At 45.7% G+C, this 27,346-nt stretch overlaps 1 protein-coding gene across 13 annotated transcripts in view; it reads right to left on the reverse strand.

Moving 5' to 3' along the window:
- Window positions 1-27,346, reverse strand: part of ANK1 (ankyrin 1) — a 346,825-nt gene that overhangs the window by 84,023 nt on the left and 235,456 nt on the right. For 11 of the 13 annotated variants that reach the window (XM_077262199.1, XM_077262207.1, XM_077262202.1 and 8 more), the window contains 7 exons: window positions 21,123-21,320; window positions 13,103-13,201; window positions 11,316-11,414; window positions 10,429-10,527; window positions 10,046-10,138; window positions 8,076-8,148; window positions 7,660-7,683 (listed from right to left, as the gene is read on the reverse strand). In XM_077262199.1, the coding sequence (XP_077118314.1) occupies window positions 7,660-7,683; window positions 8,076-8,148; window positions 10,046-10,138; window positions 10,429-10,527; window positions 11,316-11,414; window positions 13,103-13,201; window positions 21,123-21,320 (685 nt within the window). The remainder of the gene's footprint in view (window positions 1-7,659; window positions 7,684-8,075; window positions 8,149-10,045; window positions 10,139-10,428; window positions 10,528-11,315; window positions 11,415-13,102; window positions 13,202-21,122; window positions 21,321-27,346) is intronic. The other 2 variants (XM_077262204.1, XM_077262203.1) reach the window with 1 other exon arrangement.

Consider the following 27,346-nt stretch of genomic DNA (forward strand, 5'->3'; position numbering starts at 1 on the left):
GATTGCGCCATAACGTACAATAAATCGCTGATGCTTTGTTTAGCATAATATTGCGGACAGTAAGATTAATTAAGAGTTAAAGATTTAACGAGGGAATTACTACGTACTTCTGTATGGAAACTCTGCTGGTTTCTCTAGGGTTCTTAGGTAAATCATTGTTTGCTATTAGATTTTTAGTAAGCACAGTGAGAAGAGTTACACTTTTTTAAAAGTTGCCTCCTTAAATATATATCATCAAACGATAGATTTCTGTCTACCTGAAGTCATCACTAGAGGGAGCTATTCAAGGTACTGTATACTGTTTCAGTATATAACAGCAGTCTGGATGTGCAGTCTGGAGCCCCTATAACAGCAGTCTGGATGTGTAGTCTGGAGCCCCCTATAACAGCAGTCTGGAGGTGTAGTCTGGAGCCCCCTATAACAGCAGTCTGGATGTGTAGTCTGGAGCCCCCTATAACAGCAGTCTGGAGGTGTAGTCTGGAGCCCCCTATAACAGCAGTCTGGATGTGTAGTCTGGAGCCCCCTATAACAGCAGTCTGGAGGTGTAGTCTGGAGCCCCCTATAACAGCAGTCTGGATGTGTAGTCTGGAGCCCCCTATAACAGCAGTCTGGAGGTGTAGTCTGGAGCCCCCTATAACAGCAGTCTGGATGTGTAGTCTGGAGCCCCCTATAACAGCAGTCTGGATGTGTAGTCTGGAGCTCCCTATAACAGCAGTCTGGATGTGCAGTCTGGAGCCCCCCTATAACAGCAGTCTGGATGTGCAGTCTGGAGCCCCCTATAACAGCAGTCTGGATGTGTAGTCTGGAGCTCCCTATAACAGCAGTCTGGATGTGTAGACTGGAACTCCCTATAACAGCAGTGTGGAGGTGTAGTCTGGAGCCCCCTATAACAGCAGTGTGGAGGTGTAGTCTGGAGCCCCCTATAACAGCAGTCTGAATGTGTAGTCTGGAGCCTCCCTATAACAGCAGTCTGGATGTGTAGTCCGGAGCCCCCCTATAACAGCAGTCTGGATGTTTAGTCTGGAGCCCCCTATAACAGCAGTCTGGATGTGCAGTCTGGAGCCCCCTATAACAGCAGTCTGGATGTGCAGTCTGGAGCCCCCTATAACAGCACTCAGGATGTGTACTCTGGAGCCCCCTATAACAGCAGTCTGGGTGTGTAGTCTGGTGCCCCTATAACAGCAGTCTGGATGTGTAGTCTGGAGCCCCCTATAACAGCAGTCTGGGTGTGTAGTCTGGAGCCCCCTATAACAGCACTCAGGATGTGTACTCTGGAGTCCCCTATAACAGCAGTCTGGGTGTGTAGTCTGGAGCCCCCCTATAACAGCAGTCTGGCTGTGTAGTCTGGAGCCCCCCTATAACAGCAGTCTGGATGTGTAGTCTGGAGCCCCCTATAACAGCAGTCTGGATGTGTAGTCTGGAGCCCCCTATAACAGCAGTCTGGATGTGTAGTCTGGAGCTCCCTATAACAGCAGTCTGGAGGTGTAGTCTGGAGCCCCCTATAACAGCAGTCTGGATGTGTAGTCTGGAGCCCCCTATAACAGCAGTCTGGATGTGTAGTCTGGAGCCCCCTATAACAGCAGTCTGGAGGTGTAGTCTGGAGCCCCCTATAACAGCAGTCTGGATGTGTAGTCTGGAGCCCCCTATAACAGCAGTCTGGAGGTGTAGTCTGGAGCCCCCTATAACAGCAGTCTGGATGTGTAGTCTGGAGCCCCCTATAACAGCAGTCTGGATGTGTAGTCTGGAGCTCCCTATAACAGCAGTCTGGATGTGCAGTCCGGAGCCCCCCTATAACAGCAGTCTGGATGTGTAGTCTGGAGTCCCCTATAACAGCAGTCTGGATGTGTAGTCTGGAGCCCCCTATAACAGCAGTCTGGATGTGCAGTCTGGAGCCCCCTATAACAGCAGTCTGGATGTGTAGTCTGGAGCCCCTATAACAGCAGTCTGGGTGTGTAGTCTGGGGCCCCTATAACAGCAGTCTGGATGCGTAGTCTGGAGCCCCCTATAACAGCAGTCTGGGTGTGTAGTCTGGAGCCCCCTATAACAGCACTCAGGATGTGTACTCTGGAGTCCCCTATAACAGCAGTCTGGGTGTGTAGTCTGGAGCCCCCCTATAAAAGCAGTCTGGCTGTGTAGTCTGGAGCCCCCCTATAACAGCAGTCTGGATGTGTAGTCTGGAGCCCCCTATAACAGCAGTCTGGATGTGTAGTCTGGAGCCCCCTATAACAGCAGTCTGGATGTGTAGTCTGGAGTCCCCTATAACAGCAGTCTGGATGTGTAGTCTGGAGCCCCCTATAACAGCAGTCTGGATGTGCAGTCTGGAGCCCCCTATAACAGCAGTCTGGATGTGTAGTCTGGAGCCCCTATAACAGCAGTCTGGATGTGTAGTCTGGGGCCCCTATAACAGCAGTCTGGGTGTGTAGTCTGGAGCCCCCTATAACAGCACTCAGGATGTGTAGTCTGGAGCCCCCTATAACAGCAGTCTGGATGTGTAGTCTGGAGCCCCCCTATAACAGCAGTCTGGATGTGTAGTCTGGAGCCCCCTATAACAGCAGTCTGGATGTGTAATCTGGAGTCCCCTATAACAGCAGTCTGGATGTGTAGTCTGGAGCCCCCTATAACAGCAGTCTGGATGTGCAGTCTGGAGCCCCTATAACAGCAGTCTGGAGGTATAGTCTGGAGCCCCCCTATAACAGCAGTCTGGATGTGTAATCTGGAGCCCCTATAACAGCAGTCTGGATGCGTAGTCTGGAGCCCCGTATAACAGCAGTCTGGATGTGTAGTCTGGAGCCCCCTATAACAGCACTCAGGATGTGTACTCTGGAGCTCCCTATAACAGCAGTCTGGATGTGTAGTCTGGAGCCCCCTATAACAGCAGTCTGGATGTGTAATCTGGAGTCCCCTATAACAGCAGTCTGGATGTGTAGTCTGGAGCCCCCTATAACAGCAGTCTGGATGTGCAGTCTGGAGCCCCTATAACAGCAGTCTGGAGGTATAGTCTGGAGCCCCCCTATAACAGCAGTCTGGATGTGTAATCTGGAGCCCCTATAACAGCAGTCTGGATGCGTAGTCTGGAGCCCCGTATAACAGCAGTCTGGATGTGTAATCTGGAGCCCCCTATAACAGCAGTCTGGATGCGTAGTCTGGAGCCCCGTATAACAGCAGTCTGGATGTGTAGTCTGGAGCCCCCTATAACAGCACTCAGGATGTGTACTCTGGAGCTCCCTATAACAGCAGTCTGGATGTGCAGTCTGGGGCCCCTATAACAGCAATCTGGATGTGTAGTCTGGAGCCCCCTATAACAGCAGTCTGGATGTGTACTCTGGAGCCCCCCTTTAACAGCAGTCTGGATGTGGGGCTATCAGGCCCCTGAGGAGGCGGTGGTGGGCCCGGTGCCAGCAGTGGCCCCCCACCCGTAAACACAGGGTCAACTGTATCAGCTAGATGCCAATACAGCTGACCGCATTGATGATCCTTCTCCCATCATCCCCCTGTCAGCGTCTGACGTAGACACTGACAGCAGACGCCAGAGTCTGCCTATGGGGGGCTGCATTATATAACAAAGTCTGCCTATGGGGGGCTGCATTTTATTAGAGTCTGCCTATGGGGGGCAGCATTTTATTAGAGTCTGTCTATGGGGGGCTGCATTTTATTAGAGTCTGCCTATGGGGGGCTGCATTTTATTAGAGTATGCATATTGGGGGCTGCAATTTATTAGAGTCCGCCTATGGGGGCTGCATTTTAGTAGAGTCTGCCTATGGGGGGCTGCATTTTAGTAGAGTCTGCCTATGGAGGGCTGCATTTTATTAGAGTCTGCCTTTGGGGGCTGCATTTTAGTAGAGTCTGCCTATGGGGCTGCATTTTATTAGAGTCTGCCTATGGGGGGCTGCATTTTATAGGAGTCTGCCTATGGGGGACTGCATTTTATTAGAGTCTGCCTATGGGGGCTGCATTTTAGTAGAGTCTGCCTATGGGAGCTGCATTTCAGTAGAGTCTGCCTATGGGAGGCTGCATTTTATTAGAGTCTGCCTTTGGACGGCTGCATTTTATTAGAGTCTGCCTATGGGGGTTGCATTTTATTAGAATCTGCCTATGGGGGCTGCATTTTATTAGAGTCTGCCTATTTGGGGGTGCATTATATAACAGAGTCTGCCTATGGGGGGCAGCATTTTATTACAGTTTGCCTATGGGGGCTGCATTTTATTAGAGTCTGCCTATGGGGGCTGCATTTTATTAGAGTCTGCCTATGGGGGGCTGCATTTTATTAGAGTCTGCCTATGGGGGCGGCATTTTATTAGAGTCTGCCTATGGGGGCTGCATTTTATTAGAGTCTGCCTATGGGGGGCTGCATTTTATTAGAGTCTGCCTATGGGGGCAGCATTTTATTAGAGTCTGCCTATGGGGGCTGCATTTTATTAGAGTCTGCCTATGGGGGGCTGCATTTTGTTAGAGTCTGCCTATGGAGAGCTGCATTCTATTAGAGTCTGCCTATGGGGGGGCTGCATTCTATTAGAGTCTAAAACATAAAGTTGTAGCATACATAGTACATATGGGGAGAATCATGGTATGTAATATATACAAATAGTGTACTACCCTAAATATGTATGTCACGGACTTAATAGGGACAACTGCCAAAACAGAAATCCTAATCACCACAAGAACGCAGTTATATCCCGTAAAATATCACTTTTATTAATATACCTTTTAAAAACAGTATAAATGTATAGGCACAAAGGACAAAGGTAAGGGTGGTGAAACACTGAACCACAGTACACTGTACACATAGGGGCCTGTGGTACCACCCATAGCTAACACACACAGCAGCACTCAGTAATAATAAGATACCAGCCCATATAAATAGAAAGAATAGTTAATAAAGTAGAACAGGCCTGATATCAAACACCTAAATAGGTGCAAGCAGAAGTATATGTACCATACCTGGTGTGTGCAGCAAATGGGGGACCTAGGACCCACCCCCTGAGGAAGGAGCAGCGTTGCCGCTCTGAAACGCGCGTCGGGGTGGGTCCTGGGTCCCCCATTTGCTGCACACACCAGGTATGGTACATATACTTCTGCTTGCACCTATTTAGGTGTTTGATATCAGGCCTGTTCTACTTTATTAACTATTCTTTCTATTTATATGGGCTGGTATCTTATTATTACTGAGTGCTGCTGTGTGTGTTAGCTATGGGTGGTACCACAGGCCCCTATGTGTACAGTGTACTGTGGTTCAGTGTTTCACCACCCTTACCTTTGTCCTTTGTGCCTATACATTTATACTGTTTTTAAAAGGTATATTAATAAAAGTGATATTTTACGGGATATAACTGCGTTCTTGTGGTGATTAGGAATTCTATTAGAGTCTGCCTATGGGGGGCTGCATTCTATTAGAGTCTGCCTATGGGGGGCTGCATTATATTACAGTCTACCTATGAGGAGTGCATTATACTATATGAAGGCCTATGGCGAGTGCAATGTACCATATTGAGGACTATCTGGTGCATCTATATACAGTATATAATCGCCAGTTGGGACTTCCGGCCACTGTCCCCAAATCCCATAAGGCACCGTGGCAGTCTCACTTGCGCAGGCGCAGTTCGTAGCATTGGTGATGTGACGGACTCAGTGCTACAGGACCCTTGCAGACTTCGCCCACTCCGGACTGCTTCTTCACCTTTTCTACTCTCCATTAGAAGTGTGGTTTTGACAAAGACCAGCCTTGGTCGAAACGTTAACCGTAACTTAAAGTATCCGTCATTTTCTCTGAACACTAATAAGCATTTGGTGATGCCTGTACTAATAATAAAAAATACAACTTTCACGTAAAAACCTGCAAGTCTTGAGTGTGCGGCTGTTTTTTCTATAGACACTGTGACTTTGTGTTCAGCCTGCACCTTTTTTCCATGCGGAGTGCACCACATCTCTTGTACTGCTTATACTATATAGAGTCTGCCTATGGGGAATGTATTATACTATAGAGGCCTAAGAGGAGTTCATTATACTATATGGAGGCCAATGGGGAGTGCATTATACAATATAGAGTCTACCTATGGGGAGTGCATTATACTATAGAGGCCTATGGGGAGTGAATTATACTATATTGAGGACTATCTGGTGCATTATACTATATAGAGGTTATCTAGGGGGCTATCATATAGTGTTGGAGCCATCAGTTTGGGGAATACTAAGATGTCAGTATATATACAGTGAGGGGGCAGTATACTGTGTATAAGAGAGCAATCATACTGTGTATAGGGAAGCTGTACAGGGGGGAGGCTTGGAACATTATTCAATGTTAAGTGGGCACTTACTGTCATAGGGGAAGTTAGATTACTGTGACTTTCAAAGGGGCACACAGAGGGCAATATTACTTTCTAGGGGACAAAACGTGGGCACGGTTTTCTAGGGCACTTGCACCCGGCATTACTATATTCTAGTTGCTTTAGAATTTAGAGGGCACTGAGAACCCCACAGCAGGTGCAGTAATAGGGTCACATACGGCAGCAGCAGCATTGGGGTACCAACAGAATGAGGAGGTTGTGTTGGGAATAGATGGGGACGGTGCTGAAAATATGAAATGTGTCTTCATTGTATTCTCTGCAGCCGAGTCCTGGCTGGAAGAAGTTGTCATGTCGATCTGGGCCAGATGGAAAAGACGGGAAAAGTGAACAATTCCATCAGAGAACATCAGCGGTAAGACATTATCTGTAACTGTGCTGTGATCTCTTACATGTTCTGTAGGGCTGGTATCTACCACTGACCATATGGCGGTAATATCCATGTTGGTCTTTATATAGAGATTATCTTCAGTAATAGCGCGGTCATCTGCTGAGGTTCTTCTCCACTATTAGGGCGCGTCACCGAGTTGTAATCAAGGTTACCTGGTTAGGGGCCCACTCAGAAGTTTCGCCCCTGAGCCAAAACCCTAGCTATCCCTCTGAGTGGTACGAAGTGATCCAGACTGTGGAATATTGCCCTGCCCTTAATATAAAACCTTATACCCCATATCCAAAATGTAGAAATAAAGTATAAAACAATAATATTGATGTAACACTTAAAGGAACACTCCAGACAAAGCTCATACGTTGTGTTATGCCGATGGCAGGACCTGGGTGGTGGGACATGACATGCTCCATCCTATAAGGCTCTGCCTGAGGTCTAGCGGTGCCTCAGTTTTTCCTGGAATGTTCCTTTAAGAGTTATTCCTCCCCCCAAAAAACAAGTTATTCCCCTATGTATAAGACAACTTCCTGACCGCTTGGGGTCCAACAGTTGAGACCTCCGACAATCCCATGATCAGGGTACTAGAACCTTGAGAACGGAGCTCTGCTGCTCATGTTGAATGCAGCGGAGGTCCATTCATGGTCTATGGGACTGCGGAGTACAGGTTCAGCTATTTCTAGTAGTCCCATAGACAATGAATGGAGCAGTATACACGCATCCACAACTCCGCTCCATTTAGGAGTCCCGGGGTGCTATAACTTGTTTTTTGGAGAATAACCCTTTAATCAATGCTGTTCGTGCACCGGCCAAAGAGGAAATTCGATATTAGTGAGATGTCGCAGTTTTGTGACTCTTTAGACAAGGCTGATGGGATGGAAGAAGCTGAATGGATCGGCTATGAGTCTTGTAATTGGAAAAAAGTACCATAGTTCCTACCATGTAGAGGCAAGTGGGGGGTTCCTGGAAAGTAAGAAGAGCCACAGTTTTATCCAGGGCCCAATTCAGGGTGATCATAGGCGTTGGAGGACACTCTCACGCAATATATTGATTACCTATCCTAAGGGTGTAGGATCATTGACGATCTGACCACTTGGACCCCATTGATACTCAAAACATGGGCCTCTGAAGTTAATGGAGTGATCGTGCACATGCTCATCATCGAGCATGCGCACTACTGCTCCATTTACCAGGGCACTTTGCGACCCTTGTTTTAGGATTGGTGGATAAGTGATAAATATATTTAGTGGAGACCCCCTGTAATGGGAGAGATATACACTGACACAAGAGGGCAGGACGGGGGTTGAGGGCAGGAGCGCGTTAATGCTCTTGGGTAACAGAATGGCTCCTCTCACCTTCATCCTCCGACACATCCAGCATCTCGTCCACAGTTTCTGGGAAGCTCATCCTGTGCCTTTCGTTGGCTAGCTGTGGGAGAGACAAAGTCACCAACTGTCCCTGACACCCGCTCGGTAATCCTGCCACCTTTTTTATTCCCTGCCCGACTACCTCCCCTATGTTGGATACTGTAGCCTTAAAGGGAGCATTCAATACTAAGAAGAGAAGATATCTCCGGGCACGAAAATCAATGATCCTCTGTAGTGATGACTCCAGCAGTGGCTTCATGCTGTTCTCCATCGTGAAGCCCTGCGTATGATCTGAGCTACCCCCTATGGCTCATTGAGCCGCGAGTTGTGAAGTCTTGTACAGAGAGCAGTTCTGTCAGGGAGCAAAATGCTTAAAGAGCTTTTCTAGGATTAGAAACAAGTTTTTTTTCTACGCTTTTTTACGATATGTGTCTAATATTGCACCTTAACCCCATTTACTTCAATATCGATGAGCAGTAATACCAGACATGGCCTACTGATAAGGATGGCGCTGTTTCTGAAGCGAAAAAACAGACCCTGTATTCTGATCCAGAACCAATTTTAGGAGAATAGGATTACTATCCATTTTACGTGACTTCTAAACCTATTGCTAAATTGGCCATTTGTCGGACAGTCAGCCATATAGAGGAGGTTGTTTTGCATCTTTTCATCCTCCCTGTTGTCATCTGACTGGGAACAATTTTTTTTTTTACAGGCAATATCCACCATCATAATCAATTTTTTTTAAATTAATGCCTATGAATCTAAAATTAAAAAAGATGAAGCTTTCAATAGGACTTAATGACCAATTTTCTTTTTTATTAAATTCTATTTATTTGTCTCCATGGTAACAGACTACAAACAAACCATGTAGTCAGATCCTACAGTCATTCTCCCTTGCCATAAGATTCCTATGTTTTGGTATACTATTCAATTTAGAAAAAAATAGCATAAAAGGTAGGAAGTGATGTGAGAAAGTAAGACTGTAGGTTATTACACATAATTTATTACATTATATTATAATTATTATTTATATGATTATTTATGTACGTTGTTGTAGGCGATTATATAGCGTTTGATTTTTGATTTTTTTTTTAACATGAAGATGAATAAATTTACATTAGAACTGTATACAAGAACTGTATACACAGAATGGTAGACGGGACAAAAATTTGTGGATTTAAAGGTGTACATAGCCTGATGGAAAATCGTAATGGTATTCATGGATTTCTGGGCATTATCTGCTTACAAGATCTGATAAATACATATATGCAGGGGTAGGCTGGCAATTCAGGCACTAGGGTATAAGGACAGAGAGTGAGAAACTGAGCAATATCTCAGGGGCTCAGCCACATCCTGCCACATTCCGCCGCACTGTCCTAGCTGCAGCAGGAGCTTCTCCCCTCTGCCCTATCTGCAACATGATATAGCCCCCCATACACAATACATAGCAAAGGTACTTGGCCAACAGCGATCTCTCCCAGCTCCCCTATACACAGGATGGATTGAGAGCTAAGGAAAAGCTGCTGCCAAGCTCCTCTGGCGGCGACCCAGAACAAAAGAATCAGCAGATGTCGGGGGAGATTCAGGAAACCCCTATATAACTTAAATTTCAGGTTGATCCTGACAATTTCTGCGGCTTTGGATGACTTTAGTCTAATGCGTATAGGGGTCTTAAATATGACTAAGCCCCATCCACTTGCTACGGAGGGTGGACTTCAGATGGCCACAAGTCGAGGTGGAGAATTAAGGGGCCACAACCATTATTGCCTCGTGACCTCATTTCTTAACACTTCACAACTATCTGCCAGAATGGAACCAAGCTCGGTTTGTGCTTCCTAAAGTCCTGGACATTTACCTACCTCCTGTTATATTTCACTATGGCCTCGCCATGTTCTACTCCCAAAACCTGTAGCTTTCCCACTTTTCTCCGGATCATCTCCCTCCATATTACTCACCTGGGCGGGTGGTCCATCGGTCACCAGACTCAGAACATCTGTCACAGAGATGTATCCTAGACGCTTTGCAATGGCCAACGGCGTGATCCCATTCTGCAGAGGCGTAGGGCACGGGAGGATGCAATAGGGCAATGAGGAAAAGAATGAGGCGTGAGAGGCCGAGAAGTGGCATCGGATGAGCGATGAGGCAGAATTACGGGAGGCACGACAGGTGACAGAACAGGGAAAAAAAATAAAAAAACAGGACAAGGTGATAAAGTACAATGATAGCCCAAAACTGACAGATCACGAGAGGTTAGGACAACAGAGCCAGAAGACGCTTTCTAAGACACTGGACAAGACGTAAGGACAGAAGTGGTCAAGTGGCAACTGGCAGCCCTCACCATGCTAGCCTGATTAGGGCAAGCTCCAGACTTCAACAGAAGGGTGACGATGTCGGTGTGACCCTGCTGGGCGGCCTGGTGGAGTGGAGCAAACCCCAACTAAAATGGAAAATATACAAATAACATATATTACATGTTTCTGTGAGAGCTTTGTGGATTATTACCATCATCATCTACATTATAACAGCTACTGGAGATGAATAAGCAAAATGCCAGCCAAGTCCAAGATGGAGCGTCCGTGAGAAATCCTGGCCTGTAATGTATGACCCCTCATCAGTCAGGAGAACAGGGTCTTGTGTCTAACGCATGCATGACCACTGCTCTATTCACTGTCTATAGTAGCAATGGACACTATCACTCCCGTAGACCCATAGAAGTGGATATCCATTCAGTAGAGATCCCAGCAGTCAATGAAGTTTCCATGCATGACCACCACTGCAATCAAAAGGAGCGGTGGTCCACACAAGCACTAACACTTACATAAATCCATAGAAGTGCCTGAAGCATGGTCATACATGTCTACATGATAAAAGACATTGAGCCACTCATTCTTAGCATCCGTCTTAGGCCGGGTTCACACAAAAGTATTTCATGGTCCATATACTGAACGCAATGTGCAGACTGACTAAAGGTCTCCAGACCTGAACTTACAGACTCATAGACACATATGACGCTGTAAGTTGGAGTCGGGAGAACCACCGCCAGACCAGGCATTACAGTCCATACACGGGCCATGAAATACACTCGTGTGAGCCCAGTCTACGCATCTGTGGTGATCCCTGTATAAAGAACCCTACCTCACCACATGATGTGTGTCAGTGTTGCAGTCCCAGTGAACCAGTTTAGGGGTCAAAGGCACTAAAACTGAGCCCCGGTACTATGCTTACCTTAGTGGCCGCGTTCACATTGGCCTGATGTTGCAGGAGAAACTTTACTATCTTGATATTCCCATAGTGACAGGCGACATGAAGTGGAGTAAAGCCCATCTAAAAGAAAAGACTTGTAAGGTGAATTTCCCCAGTATGCGGGTTTCATATATCCGTGTTTCACTGTCTGAGCCATAGGATGCCTGTTATGACCTGGTGGTTACGGAGTGGTACTGAGATGACCTGGTGGGTAAAACCAATCATGGACAAGCTCAGAGGAGGTGGCAGCTCTACAGATAGTAATCACCTATATGACCTAGTGATTACGGAGCAGCACTGAAATGACCTAGTGGGTAAAACAAATAATGTACTAGCTCTGAGGAGGTGGTAACTTTACTGACCGCAATCCCTACTCCTAACACCAACACTAGAAATAGCCGTGGAGCGTTCCTATCTCTGCCTAGACGCCTCTTCACAGCCTAAGAACTAGCTACCCCTGAAGATGGAAACGGAAAACTATCTCGCCTCAGAGAAACCCCCAAAGGAAGATAGCCCGCCACAAATATTGACGGTGAGTGAAGAGGGAAATGACAAACTCAGAAATGAAACTAGATTTTAGCAAAGGAGGCCACTACTATCTAAATAGACAAAGAAAGAAAAGGCTACTGTGCGGTCAGTATAAAAACTAAATGTCCACGCAGAGTTTACAAAAATAATCTCCACACCGACTCACGGTGTGGAGGGGCAAATCTGCAACCCCAGAGCTTCCAACTAGCTGGAATATTTCATGATGACAAGCTGGACAAAAGAGACATAACTTAAACTGAACAAAAGGTCATAGGCAGGGAAACACCCAAAAACTAGCAGAACTTATCTTAAGCTGAAATGGACTGGCCAACAGAGAACTTCCAGGAAAGGACTGAATCCACAGGAAGGAACATTGACAGCCGGCATCCACTACAGCCCAAAGCCCAGTTAAATAACAAGGCCAGGGCACCGATTAGTGAAAGCAGCTGCTAAGTTCCACTTGAAACCACCAGAGGGAGCCCAAGAGCAGAACTCCCAAAAATACCATTCATGACCACAGGATGGAGCCCAAGAACGGAATTCACAACAGATGCCTGAACCAAACTCACTGGACTCATAGGCATACAGTATTTGAAGCTGTTAAGTTTGGATCAGGAGACCCCCCAAGCCGGATCAGACATTTTGGTCTGTACTCAGACTGTGAACTACGGATGTGAGAAACTACCTTTACTAGGCAACTAGTACCTATACTCATAGAGCCACATTTATAAAATGGGGTATTGACTTCCTAAACGATGATCTGAAAAACTTTAGGTGTGTACTATGATGTTTGGTAGTAGCTGTGGTACCAATACTGTGTGTGGGGGGGATGAGTCTGGTGCTGTAGCTCTCTCACTTCTATCTTGAAACAATAAAGAAGCCTCTGACTGTCCTGACTGCTTCTACGATTATAGCAATCGCTGAGCAGGAAGAACTGGTCTATACAGCTTGTCTGACTTCAGTCTGACAAGAGACTCTCTAACACACCTCTTAGTCTTGGATGTCTCGGACACAATAACAACTTTCCCAGTATCCCTGGGGCTGAGATAACCACTCCTTGTCTGCTATAACCATTTAACCCTTATAGTTCCTGGATGATTCTAACTCAACAGTGCAGCTTCTATATTGTCACATAAAGAAAGTGGGGGAGCACTATATGTTAGCCGATTGGTTTTTGATTGTGTGATCCATACAACGTGCAGAAGTCCGTGTTTGGTTGGCGTCCTCAATTGTAGACTTACCCGTGTCTCGGCGCTCACTGCAGCATCGTGGGACACCAGGATTTCTGCTACATTAAGGTGGCCCTCCTGACAGGCCAGGTGGAGCGGAGTTAGGGAGCTCTGTGGAAAGCAAAAAATATCATAGCTTATCTACAGAAACATTACATGACGTCAGATACACGCGGTCACCGCTGCTCAGTTTTCTAAAGTGTCTGTGACTAATACATCATGGGAAGAATTTACTAAGTAATTTGCAACTCTTTGTGGAATTAGAAAGTTGATCATTTTGAGGCCATATTGTCATTAAAATTCACCAATTTTTCTTGCCCGCAGCTAGTTTGGAAAAACAGGTAAGAAAACACAGAAGTTGTGTCATTAATTGTGAATACGAGTGTATCTAGATTTCTATTTCCATGATATGGCAAAAGTAGAGCATGTTTACATCTGAAGACAGCTGATCATAGGTGATGCCTGGTGTCAGACCCCAATCCATCTGATATTTATGACCCATACTAAGGGCCCACGCATATGACCATATTTTTGGTCCGAGTGCGATCTAGCAAAACATTGGATTGCACTTGGACCAATGTTACGCTATTGCTAAAAAAAAATCACAGCATGCCCTAATTTGATCTGATATTTGTATCGCACTCAGCCATGCAAGTCAATGAGTAGTCTATGGAGCCGTGCATGTGTCCATTTTTTTCTTCAAACAGAGCCGGTCTGAGAAAAAATATTGCAACATGTCCAAGTTTGATCTGATAATCAAATCGCACTCAGCCACGCAAGTCAATGCGTGCGTGGAAGTCATCGGACTGCACTCGGATGAAATCTAAGCGTAGTCCGATTTTCACAGACTGACAAAATGGAGACATGTTTTTCTCCATTTTCCCCTTATCTGAGAAAATTGAATCCCACTCTTGTCAAACTCTGATCAGCATACTTGATTCAATTTTCTCGGATGACAAAAGTCACCTAGTCTAAGGATAGGTCATCGATCCCAGAAAGCTCCTTTTTAAATCTCCCCTTTTGTGTGTCACATTTTTCACTTTGTGATGATCTTTGCTAAGACTCTCACTCTCACAAAGGAACACAAGCGGAGAGCTGCTCTTTTTTTAGACCAGACTCTTTAGAAAGTCTATCGGTCTGTTTTTAATCTCAGACCATTCAGAGATCTACCCTTGGTCTTAGCACTCGGATCTCACCCCATAAAAACTTTTCACATATACAGTGGGAACGGAAAGTATTCGGACCCCTTTAAATTTTTTACTCTTTGTTTCATTGCAGCCATTTGGTAAGTTCAAAAAAGTTCATTTTTTGTTCTCATTAATGTACACTCTGCACCCCATCTTGACTGAAAAAAAACAGAAATGTAGAAATTTTTGCAAATTAAAAATAAAAAATGAAATATCACATGGTCATAAGTATTCAGACCCTTTGCTCAGACACTTATATTTAAGTCGCATGCTGTCCATTTCCTTGTGATCCTCCATGAGATGGTTCTACTCCTTCATTGGAGTCCAGCTGTGTTTAATTAAACTGACAGGACATGATTTGGAAAGGCGCACACCTGTCTATATAAGACCTCACAGCTCACAGTGCATGTCAGACCAAATGAGAATCATGAGGTCAAAGGAACTGGCCAAGGAGCTCAGAGACAGAATTGTGGCAAGGCTCATGTCACGGGGATACAAGGAGGGCGAGAGCTAATAACCCGGGCCCCTGCAATTTCCCTCAGACTAGGGAAACCCTGTCTGACCCTCTACCTGAAGTTTACACTGAAGGTGTGCATGTTCAGGCCTCCACCCTCACCCTGACTCCTGATTCAGCCCTAGACTGAATACCACCACCCACCACCCAGTGAATGCAATAGACCAATACCCACAGTTATAACAAACAAGGATAAAGGAAAATATACACCACGCCGCAGTCAATCAGGAATACACTATAAAGGTGCAGGGCAAAATAAATACAAATATAGGAAGGAGTAAATAAGACAAGGAAAATACACCACCAGCAACGATTCTCCAACAACCAGCTCTCCACTCCGGACCGAGATAAGTACGGATAAGACAGAAGCTATAATCGGCGATGCCCAAAGATCAGGAGAACCATTTAAAGGAAATGGGCATGGCCCAGCTTCCAAACCGAGGATCAGATAAATTAACCCCGGAGCAGCCAGACGAAAACTAGCCGACGCCAATGAGCAAACAGTGGTCAAAGGCGGAATTACCGCTGTCTGTCAGACGACCTGGTCTGAACAGTGTCCGACATGACAGTACCCCGCCTTCTACGAGGGACCCCAGGGCCCTCACGGCTTATAGGATCCGGCTTGTCCAGATGGCGACGATGAAAACACCTGACCAGCCGATCCGCATGAATGTCCGAGGCTGGTACCCAGGACCTCTCCTCAGCCCCATAACCACGCCAGTGTACCAAATATTGTAAAGTGCGGCGCACCACACGAGAGTCAACCACCCTGGAGACTTCAAATTCTAGGTTACCATCCACCAAGACTGGAGGTGGCATAGGTGCCGCGTCCACAGAACCCACCACCTTCTTAAGAAGAGACCTGTGGAACACGTGTATTTTATACACCGTAGGGAGCTCCAGTCGGTACGCTACTGGGTTAATGACGGCGGTGACCCTAAATGGACCAATAAACCGTGGACCCAATTTAAGGGATGGTATCTTGAGTCTTATGTTTTTTGTGGATAACCACACCCAGTCATCCACACTCAGGTCCGGACCTGGAACACGCCTACTGTCAGCCACACGTTTGTACCTAGCACCCACACTCAACAGGCGCTGTTTCACTCTCCTCCAGACTGATGACAATTGTGTTCCCAACTGGTCTTCCTCCGGAACGCCGGAAGAGCCTCTCTGACTCAACGTACAAAACTGAGGATGTAGCCCATAAACACAAAAAAAACGGAGACTCCCCAGACGACTCCTGGCGGTGATTATTGATGGCAAACTCAGCCAAAGGAAGAAAGGTAGACCACTCCTCCTGGTTATCAGAGACAAAGCAGCGTAAGTACTGCTCCAAGTTTTGGTTCATACGCTCGGTCTGACCATTTGACTGGGGATGAAACGCAGACGAATGAGACAACTTGATCCCCAGCCGTGAGCAAAATGCTTTCCAAAATTTTGCTACAAACTGAGTACCTCTATTAGACACGATGTCAGACGGAACCCCATGAAGTCTGACCACCTCCTGCACAAACACCTGAGCAAGAGTCTTAGCGTTAGGTAAAGAAGGCAAAGACACAAAGTGCGACATTTTTGAAAACCGATCCACAATCACCAAAATGACCGTGTTCCCAGCTGAGGGAGGCAAATCCGTGATGAAATCCATGGAGATTTCCGTCCATGGCTTACTAGGTACCTCCAGAGGAAGTAGTGTGCCAACAGGACCGGAGCGGGGCGTCTTAGCCCTAGCGCACGTGGTACAAGCTGACACGTATGAGACCACGTCCTGTTGGATTTTGGGCCACCAAAACCGAGGTGACACCAACTCCAAAGTACCTCTAACCCCTGGGTGGCCAGCCAGGACAGCATCATGATGCTCCGCCAACACCTTTAGGCGGAGATGAAGCGGTACAAAAGATTTGTTGATGGGAAGCTCAGATGGTACCTCCTCCTGAGCCTCAGCAATCTCAGCCTCAACCTCGGTAGTGAGGGCTGAAACCACAACACCCTTTTGGAGAATGGGTACTGGGTCTTCCCGAGGTTCTCCCCCCGGAAAACACCTGGACAGAGCATCCGCCTTAGTGTTTTTAGACCCTGGTCTATAAGTGACAACAAAGTTGAACCGCGTGAAAAACAATGCCCAGCGAGCCTGCCTGGGAGACAGACGCTTGGCAGACTCCAAATACAGCAGATTCTTATGGTCGGTAATAACAGTGACCTGATGTACCGACCCCTCCAAGAAGTGTCGTCATTCCTCAAAGGCCAACTTAATAGCCAACAACTCCCTGTTGCCGATATCGTAGTTATGTTCAGCGGACGACAGTTTTTTGGAGAAATAGGCGCACGGACGCAAACCACTCAAGGATGAGCCTTGAGATAGTACCGCCCCCACACCAACCTCAGACGCATTGACTTCCACGACAAAGGGTTTAGATACGTCTGGCTGCACAAGAATGGGGGCTGAAACAAAACTGTTCTTGAGAAATTCAAATGCGCGAACAGCAGCCTCAGGCCAAACGGAGAAATTGGTACCCTTTTTAGTCATGTCAGTTAGCAGTTTAGCAATGATAGAAAAATCCTTGATAAATTTCCTATAGTAGTTAGAAAACCCAAGGAACCGCTGAAGTGCTTTCAGGTTATCAGGACGTTCCCAATGCAGCACCGCTTGCACCTTAGCGGCGTCCATTTTAAAACCAGAAGCAGACACAATATAACCCAAGAACGGCAACTCTTGAGCAAAAAATACACACTTCTCAAGTTTAGCATACAGCTTATTCTCTCTGAGAAGCTGTAACACCTGCCTGACATGATCTAAATGAGCATCACGGTAAGAATATATGAGGATGTCATCTAGGTACACGATAACGAATTTCCCCAAAACATGCGAGAACACATCATTGATGAAATGTTGGAACACTGCAGGTGCGTTAGTTAACCCAAAAGGCATCACCAAATTTTCAAAATGACCCTCAGGGGTATTAAAAGCCGTCTTCCACTCATCACCTTGACGGACTCTTATGAGGTTGTACGCCCCCCTGAGGTCAAGCTTGGTAAACCACTTAGCACCTGCCACCTGGTTGAACAAGTCAGGTATCAGTGGCATAGGGTATGGATCACGAACCGTAATCTGGTTTTACTCCCGGAAATCCAAACACGGGCGTAATCCGCCATCTTTCTTCTTCACGAAGAAGAACCCTGCTGCCACCGGCGAGGATGACGGCCTGATGTGCCCTTTGCTCAAACTTTCAGAAATGTAATCCTTGAGCGCTTGTCTCTCCGGACCGGAGATGTTGAACATCCTTGCTTTAGGCAACTTGGCCCCTGGTTTAAACCTCATAGAACAGTCATAGGGACGATGTGGTAGCAACTCTGAACAACCCTTCTCAGAGAACACATCCGCATAATCCTGAAGTGACTCAGGAACGCTTGAAGTCACAGCGGACACACATGTGGCCAGGCAATTCTCCTGACAGAAATCACTCCACTGGATTATGTCCTGAGTTTTCCAGTCAATCACCGGGTTGTGTGTAGACAACCATGGAAAACCCAGAACCAATTGTGCCGGAAGACTCTTGAGCACCTTACATGTGACCTGCTCGAAATGAAGAACCCCAATGTGGAGTTTAACCTCAGCCACGAACTCAGTAATCTCCCCCTGTGGAAGAGGAGCAGAATTGATGGTGACCACACGGATAGGATGAGGCAGTTTTTCAATCTTAAAACCAGCAGTGCGCGCAAACTACTCATCAATTAGATTTGTGGCGGAACCACTATCCACAAAAATAGTGATTGGTACCTCTCTGCCAGCGACAACAACTTTGGCAGGGAGCATGCACTGAGAAATCATCATGCAGGATATACATAAGCTCAGACTGGACTCCTCCACACCCTCTGAGCTCAGAAGTTTCCCGCCGTTGCGTTTTTCTTTAACAGCAGAGGACAGATATTAATAAAATGACCAGTTTTACCGCAGGAAAAACAGGCTCCCTGCTTCCTGAGTACAGGGGTACGATTCTTAACATGTGACACCCCTGCGATTTGCATAGATTAAGTGGGCTCACCTGCAGCAACCTCACGTGAACCTAAACCTTCACCCACAGGCGGCGTCTCATGATTCCCCTGACGTAAACGGCGATCAATGCGGACAACAAGACTCATAGCGGAATCTAGTGAAGCAGGAGTCTCGTACATCAGGAGGGCTTTTTTAACCCTATTAGAAACTCCATGAATAAAGTGACTCCGCAATGCTAGCTCATTCCACTGAGTGTCAACCGCCCAGCGGCGAAATTCAGAACAGTAATCCTCTGCAACACGCTCCCCCTGGCAAATAGTGCGTAACTTAGATTCTGCTAGAGCCATTCTGTCTGGATCGTCGTAAATGTGTCCTAGAGCAGAAAAGAAACCCTCCACTGAGTTAAATGCAGCAGAATCAGACGGCAACGAAAATGCCCATGCTTGGGGATCCCCGCTTAATAATGACAACACCAGGCCTACACGTTGAGCCTTATTACCAGAGGAGATCGGGCGCATACGGAAATACAGTTTGCAAGCTTCACGAAAAGAAACAAATTTACTGCGTTCCCCCAGCAAATTATTCAGGCAAAGGAAACTTGGGCTCATTAACTCCTCCTGTCGCTCCAGCCTGTATATTAGATACTGCTAGTCCCTGTTGCTGCACTGCTCCCCTCAACTCAGTGACCTGTAGGGACAGCGCCTCCAACTGGCGGGTTATGGAAGTCATGGGATCCATGACAAAACACAGAGAAGAAAAAAAAAAAAAAAAAAAGAAACCCCTTTTTTTTTTGTTAGGCCGATTATAATGTCACGGGGATACAAGGAGGGCGAGAGCTAATAACCCGGGCTCCTGCAATTTCCCTCAGACTAGGGAAACCCTGTCTGACCCTCTACCTGAAGTTTACACTGAAGGTGTGCATGTTCAGGCCTCCACCCTCACCCTGACTCCTGATTCAGCCCTAGACTGAATACCACCACCCACCACCCAGTGAATGCAATAGACCAATACCCACAGTTATAACAAACAAGGATAAAGGAAAATATACACCACGCCGCAGTCAATCAGGAATACACTATAACGGTGCAGGGCAAAATAAATACAAATATAGGAAGGAGTAAATAAGACAAGGAAAATACACCACCAGCAACGATTCTCCAACAACCAGCTCTCCACTCCGGACCGAGATAACTACGGATAAGACAGAAGCTATAATCGGCGACGCCCAAAGATCAGGAGAACCATTTAAAGGAAATGGGCATGGCCCAGCTTCCAATCCGAGGATCAGATAAATTAACCCCGGAGCAGCCAGACGAAAACTAGCCGACGCCAATGAGCAAACAGTGGTCAAAGGCGGAATTACCGCTGTCTGTCAGACGACCTGGTCTGAACAGTGTCCGACATGACAGCAGAGATCTGGCCAAGGTTACAACAGAATTTCTGCAGAACTCAATGTTCCTAAGAGCACATTGGCCTCCATAATCCTTAAATGGAAGAAGTTTGGGACCACCAGAAGTCTTCCTAGACCTGGCCGTCCAGCCAAACTGAGCAATCGTAGGAGAAGAGCCTTGGTGAGAGAGGTAAGGAAGAACCCCAAGATCACTGTGGCCGAGCTCCAGAGATGCAGTAGGGAGATGGGAGAAAGTTCCACAAAGTCAACTATCACTGCAGCCCTCCACCAGTCGGGCCTTTATGGCAGAGTGGCCCGACAGAAGCCTCTCCTCAGTGCAAGACATATGAAAGCCCGCATAGAATAGAGTTTGCTAAAAAACACATGAAGGACCCCCAGACTATGAGAAATAAGGTTTCTCTGGTCTGATGAGATGAAGATAGACCTTTTTGGTGATGATAATTCTAAGCGGTTTGTGTGGCACTGCTCATCATCTGCCCAATACAATCCCAAGATGGTAGAGGATCCCCAAATCCAGGTGTGAAAAACTTGTTGCATCATTCCTAAGAAGACTCATGGCTGTACTAGCTCAAAAGGTGCTTCTACTCAATACTGAGCAAAGGGTCTGAATACTTATGACCATGTGATATTTCAGTTTTTCTTTTTTAATAAATTTGTAAAAAAAATTCTACATTTGTTTGTTTTTCAGTCAAGATGGGGGGCAGAGTGTACATTAATGAGAAAAAAATGAAGTTTTTTGAATTAGAATTGGCTGCAATGAAACAAAGAGTGAAAAATTTAAAGGGGTCAGAATACTTTCTGTACCCACTGTAAAGAGTATGTCATAGATCAGCTAAGCTGTATGTAAAGTACATACGGTATGTAACGTGTGACGCCAACTTTAGGGTAATGTAGATTAAAAAAAACTTTTATTAGCTGGTCCTTACCTTATTGCCCAGGTGCACATTTCCCTGCTTGCTTAGCAGCAATGTCACCATATCTACGTGACCCTCCTGTGCAGCGAGGTGGAGGGGAGTGACGCCTTGCAGAGACTGCGCATTGCAAGTGGCACCAAACTGCAGCAAAGCTCGGGCTGTGTCGACAGATCGCTGCTTTACTGCCATGTGTAGGGGAGTGTATCCGTTCTGTAACACAATATGGACATATATAAATGACATATAGTACAACATCAATTCCCCCCCAAAGTTTGTGCACCGTGTAAACTGTAAAGAAAACAAGAATGCAATGACATGAAAATCTCTTATAGCCATATTTTATTGACAGCAGAACACAGAACACATCAGAAGGTGAACGTTAGACGATTTTCAATTTCATTTGGAAAAAAAAAAGTCAACTGATTTAGAAATACATCTCAAAAAAGTTGTGATAGCAGGCTGAAAAAGTAAGTGGTACTAATAAAAAGAAAACAGTTGGAGGGTCAGTTTCCAAGTAAGTCCTATGATTTTACATTAAAGAAGCATGTTAGAGAGGCAGAGTCTCTCAGAAGCAAAGATGGTCGGGAGATCAGCAATCTGTGGACTGCGTATATAAATGGGGAACAAATTCAGAAAAATGTTTCTAATATAAAAAATTACAAAGATTTTGAATTTCCTTCATCTACAGTACATAATGTCATCAAAAGGTTCAGAGATTCTGGAGAAATCCATGTGCACAAGGAACAAGACTGACAGTCAATTCTGGATGCTCATGATCTCCGGGCTCTCAGGCAGAACTGCATTAAATACAGGCAAGATTCAGTTGTGCAGATCACTCTGGGCTCAGGAATACTTCCAGAAATCATTGTCTGTGAGCACAGTTCGCCGTCCAATCCACAAATGTAAGTTAAATCTCTATCATGCCAAAAAGAAGCCAAATAGTAACACGATCCAGAAAGGCCGCCGTCTTCTCTGGGCCAAAGATCAATCATAATGGACTGAGGCAAAATGAAAACTGTTCTATGGTCAGATTAATCAAATTGTGAAATTTATGGAAACCTCAGTGGCCGCATCCTGCACACTCAAGAGGTGAAGGACCATCCAGCTTGTTATCAGCGCTGAGTTCCTGCATCTCTGATGGTATCAGGGCGGCATTATGACAGTGCATTATGAAATAAAAAATCTGGTAGAGAAGACCCTGAACTGCGGAGCAACGAGAATCCCACAAAAGACAAGAATAAGACAACATTCCTCTCCTAAGACTCCTGCAATTCTCTCCTCACTTCTCAGACGTTTACAGACTGATGTCAAAGAAAAGGGGGGATTCTCCACAATGGTAGAGACGGTCGGGGCACATCTCTTTTGAGATGTGTTGCTGCCAACAATTTCTAAGTTAGTTAATTTTTTTAACAAATGAAATGGAAAAACATCCAAAGCTCAACTTCTGATCTGTTCTACGTTGTGTTGGGCATAAAATATGTCTATAAAGGATTTCCAGATTATTGCCTTCTTGTTTATACTAGTGTAATAATGTAATAATGCTCCCATGCAGTTGTCTAATTAAAGTCAAACAACTTATATCTAATGTTTTATACTGTATAATATGTCTGTATATATTGTGTATTATGTATATTATGTATATATTGCTTATAATGTATATATTGTATATCATGTATAGGCATATTGTGTATTATATATATTGTGCATTGTGTCTCCATATAAATTGTGTATTATGTATATATTGTGTATTATGTCTACTTATACATTGAGTATTATGTATATATTTTGTATCACATATGTATTATACATATTTTGTATTATGTATATATTGTGTCTCTGTATATACAGTGGTGTGAAAAAGTGTTTGCCTTCTTCCTGATTTTGTATTATTTTGCATGTTTATCAGACTTAAATGTTTCAGATCACCAAATTTAAACATTAAACAAAGATAACATACGTAAACACAAAATGCAGTTTTTAAATGAAGGTCTATTATTAAGCGAAAAAGAAATCCAAACCTACAGGGCCCTGTGTTAAAAAGTGATTGCCCCTCCCTCACTTAAAACATAAATTACTGTATTTTTCGGACTATAAGATGCACCGGACAATAAGACGCACCTCAAATTTTGAGGTGGAAAATAGCAGAAAAAAGATTTTTATATGATGGGGGTCCATCTTATTGCTCGAATTTAAGGTATCTTACCTGAGGGCCGGTGGTGGTACAGCGGGGTCACAGAAGGCTTGGTCCCTTCCTCAGGAAGCCGGTGGTGGCAGAAATGGGGCAATGCTGCAGTCCTGGGGTGCGATGCTGCGCGCCCGGTGTCGGTGATAAGGCAGAGCATGGAGCAGAGTCCCTTCCTCAGGATCCCAGCGGTGGCAGAAGTGGGGCAATGCTGCAGTCCCAGGATACGATGCTGCAGGTTCAGTGTTGGCAGTGAGGCACAGCATGGAGCACGGTACCTTCTTCAGGATACTGGTGGCAGAAAGGTGGCAATGCTGCGGCCCGGTGTCCACAGTGAGCAGAGCCGAGTGCATCACCAGTTTCCCTGCGGCCATCTTCCTGAAGCCGTGGGCCGCCGGAAGATTCAGGAAAATGGCCGCCGGAGGCTGCGCGTGTGCAGATTGAGATCTCGACGACCATTTTCCAGGAGCCGAGTGCCGCCAAGATTTCAATCTGTGCATGCGCGACCTCCGGCGGCCATTTTCCTGAAGCCTCTGGCGGCCCACGGCTTCAGGAAGATGGCCGCAGGGAAACCAGTGATGTACTTGGCTCTGCTCACCGTGGACATCGGGCCGCGGCATTGCCACATTCTGCCGCTGGCATCCTGAAGAAGGGACCCTGCTCAGGTGCACTCCACACCGCCCACCACCGCAGCATTGCCACACCTCTGCCGCAACCCCCCGGTAAGCCTGCATTCTCACTATAAGACGCAACCGCCATTTTCCTCCCAAATTTTTTGGGGAAAAAGTGCGTCTTATAGTCCAAAAAATATGGTAAGTGTGGTTTATCACATCTTTGGGAAACTGAGTTCAAATTCACTCGCCACACCCAGACCTGATTACTGCCACACAGGTTCTCAAGAAATCACTTAAATAGGACCTGCCTGACAAAATGAAGTAGACCAAAAGATTCTCAACAGCTAGACATTCAAAGAAATTCTGGAAGAAATGATAAACAAAGTAATTGAGATCTATCAGTCTGTAAAAGGTTATAAAGCCATTTCTAAAGCTTTGGGACTCCAGTGACCACAGTGAGAGCTATTATCCACAAATGGTGAAAACATGGAACAGTGCTGAACCTTCCCAGAAGTGGCTGGCTGACCAAAATTACTCCAAGAGCGCAGCGATGACTCATCAATGAGGTCACAAAAGTTAAGGTCAGTGTTCATTACTCCGCCATAAGAGACTGGGCAAAAATGACCTGCATGGCATAGCTCCAAGATAAAAACCACTGCTGAGCAATAAGAACATAAAGGCTCATTCGTCTCAGTTTTGCCAGAAAACATCTTGATGATCCCCAAGATATTTGGAAGAATGCTCTGTGGACTGACGAGACAAAAGTTGAACTTTTTGGAAAATGTACAGTATGTCCTATTACATCTGGCGTAGAAGTAACACAGCATTTGAGAAACGGAACATGGGGCTTTTTTGTAGCTACAGGACCTGGAAGACTTGCTGTAGTAAATTGAACCATTTATTCTTCTGTCTACCAAAAAATCCTGAAGCAGAATGTCCGGCCGTCTGTTTGTGAGTAGAGTTGAGCGAATTTGCTCAGTTCCCTGCTTATTCGGGAAGCTATAGCGCTTATCGGATAAGCTGCAGAGGGAACCTGGCTTCCTGGATCACGCCAACTGATCAGCTGTTCGGCTCCACAGCTGCCTGTGTCGCAGCTGTGTGACAGCCACGACACTTGCATGGAGAGCCTGTTTGTTGGGTTTTCCATGCATGTGTTGTGACTGTCACACAGCCGCAACACATGCAGCTGTGGAGCCGAACAGCTGATCAGCCATCGCGATCCAGGAAGCCGGGTTCCCTTTGCAGCTTATTTGGTAAACACTATAGCTTTAAGAATAAGCAGGGACCAGAGCAAATTCGCTCATCACTATTCGTTACATCAAGCTAAAGTGCACTTCAGTTATGCAGTAGGACAGCTATCCAAAACACATCAGCAAGTCACCTCTGAATGGCTTAAGAAAAACAAAATTAAGACTTTGGAGTGGCCTAGTCAAAGTCCTGACCTTAATCCGATTTAGATGCTGCTGCAAAAGACTCATTGTCAGTTATCGCAAACGCTTGATAGCAGTTGTTAACCAGTTATTAGGTTTAGGGGCAATCACTTTTTCACACAGGGCCCTGTAGGTGTGGATTTCTTTTTCCCTTAATAATAAAGACCTTAATGTAAAAACTGCATTTTGCGTTTACTTGTTATCTTTATCTAATATTTAAATTTGTTTGGTAGTCTGAAACATTTAAGTGTGACAAACATGCAAAAGAATAGGAAATCAAGAAGGGGGCAAACACTTTTTAAAACCACTGTATTGTGTGTTACATATATTGTGTATGATGTATATGCATATTGTGCATTATGTATATATTGTGTCTCTGTATATATTGTGTACTGCTCAAAAGCATAAAGGGAACACTTAAACAACACATTGTAACTCCATGTCAATCACACTTCTGTGAAATCAACCTTTCCAGTTATGAAGCAACAAAAATTCTGAATCAATTTCTCCTGTTGTGCAAATGGAACAGACAACAGGCAGAAATGATAGGCAATTAGCTAGACACCCCCTATAATAGAGTGGTTCTGCAGGGGTGACCACAGACCATTTATCTGTTCTCATCCTTTTTGGCTGTTGTTTTGGTCACTTTGTATTTGCATTTTGTCATTGCTCTCACCCCTAGAGGTACTGTACAGTAGCATGAGGCCATATCTACAACTCACAGAAGTTGCTCAGGTAGTGCAGTTCATCGAGGATGGCACATCAATATGAACTGTGGCAAGAAGGATAGCTGTGTCTGTAAGCACAGTGTCCAGAGAATGGAGCAGATACCTGGAGACAGGCTAGTACACAAGGAGACATGGAGGGGGCTGTAGGAGGGCAACAACCCAGCAGCAGGACCGTTATCTCCTCCTTTGTGCAAGGAGGAACAGTGCCAGAGCCCTGCAAAATTACATTCAGCAGGCCACAAATGTGCATGTGTCTACTCAAACTGTCAGAAACAGTCTCCATGAGGGAGGTATGAGGGCCCGACGTCCACAAGTGGATGTTGAGCTTTCAGCCCAACACCGTGCAGGGTGATTGGCATTTGCCAGAGAACATAAAGATTGGCAGATTCGACATTGGCGCCCTGTGCTCTTCATGGTTGAGAGTAGATTCACACTGAGCACATGTGACAGACGTGACAGAGTCTGGAGACGCTGTAGAGAACGTTCTGCTGTCTGAAACATCATGGAGCCGGACCAGTTTGGCAGTGGGTCAGTAATGGTGTGGGGAGGCATTTATTTGGAGGGCAGCACTGCCCTCCATGTGCTAGCCAGAGGTACCTGACTGCCATTTGGTACCATGATGAGATCCTCAGACCCATTGTGAGACCATATGCAGGTGCACTGGGCCCTAGGTTTCTTCTGATTCATGACAATGCTAGGCCTCATGTGGCTCGAGTGTGTCAGCAGTTCCTGCATGATGAAGGCATTGATGATATGGACTGGCCTGCGCGTTCCCCAGACCTGAATCCAATCGAGCACATCTGGGACATCATGTCTCGTTACATCCATCAACGCCACGTTGCACCACAGACTGTCCAGAAGTTGACTGATGCTTTAATCCAGGTCTGGGAGGAGATCCTTCAGGGGACCATCAGCCACCTCATCAGGACCAAGCCCATTCGTTGCAGGGCGGTCATACAGGCATGTGAAGGCCACAAACTCTACTGAGAATCATTTCCTTTTCTTGAGGCATTTCCACTGAAGTTGGATCAGCTTGTTATTTGATTTTCCATGTTGATTTTGAGCATTATTCCAACTCCAGACCTCCGTGAGATATTACTATTGATTTACATTGATCATTTTTAGGTTTTATTGTTCTCAACGCATTCCTCTATGTAATGAATAAAGATTTGCAACTGGAATATTTAATTCAGTGATATCAAGGATGTGGGATTTTAGAGTTCCCTTTATTTTTTGCATATTAGTGTATATTATTTCTATGTATACATTGTCTGTCGTGTCT

Source organism: Ranitomeya variabilis, chromosome 5 (genome assembly GCF_051348905.1).
Source record: "Ranitomeya variabilis isolate aRanVar5 chromosome 5, aRanVar5.hap1, whole genome shotgun sequence".
NCBI classification, from domain to species: Eukaryota; Metazoa; Chordata; class Amphibia; order Anura; family Dendrobatidae; genus Ranitomeya; species Ranitomeya variabilis.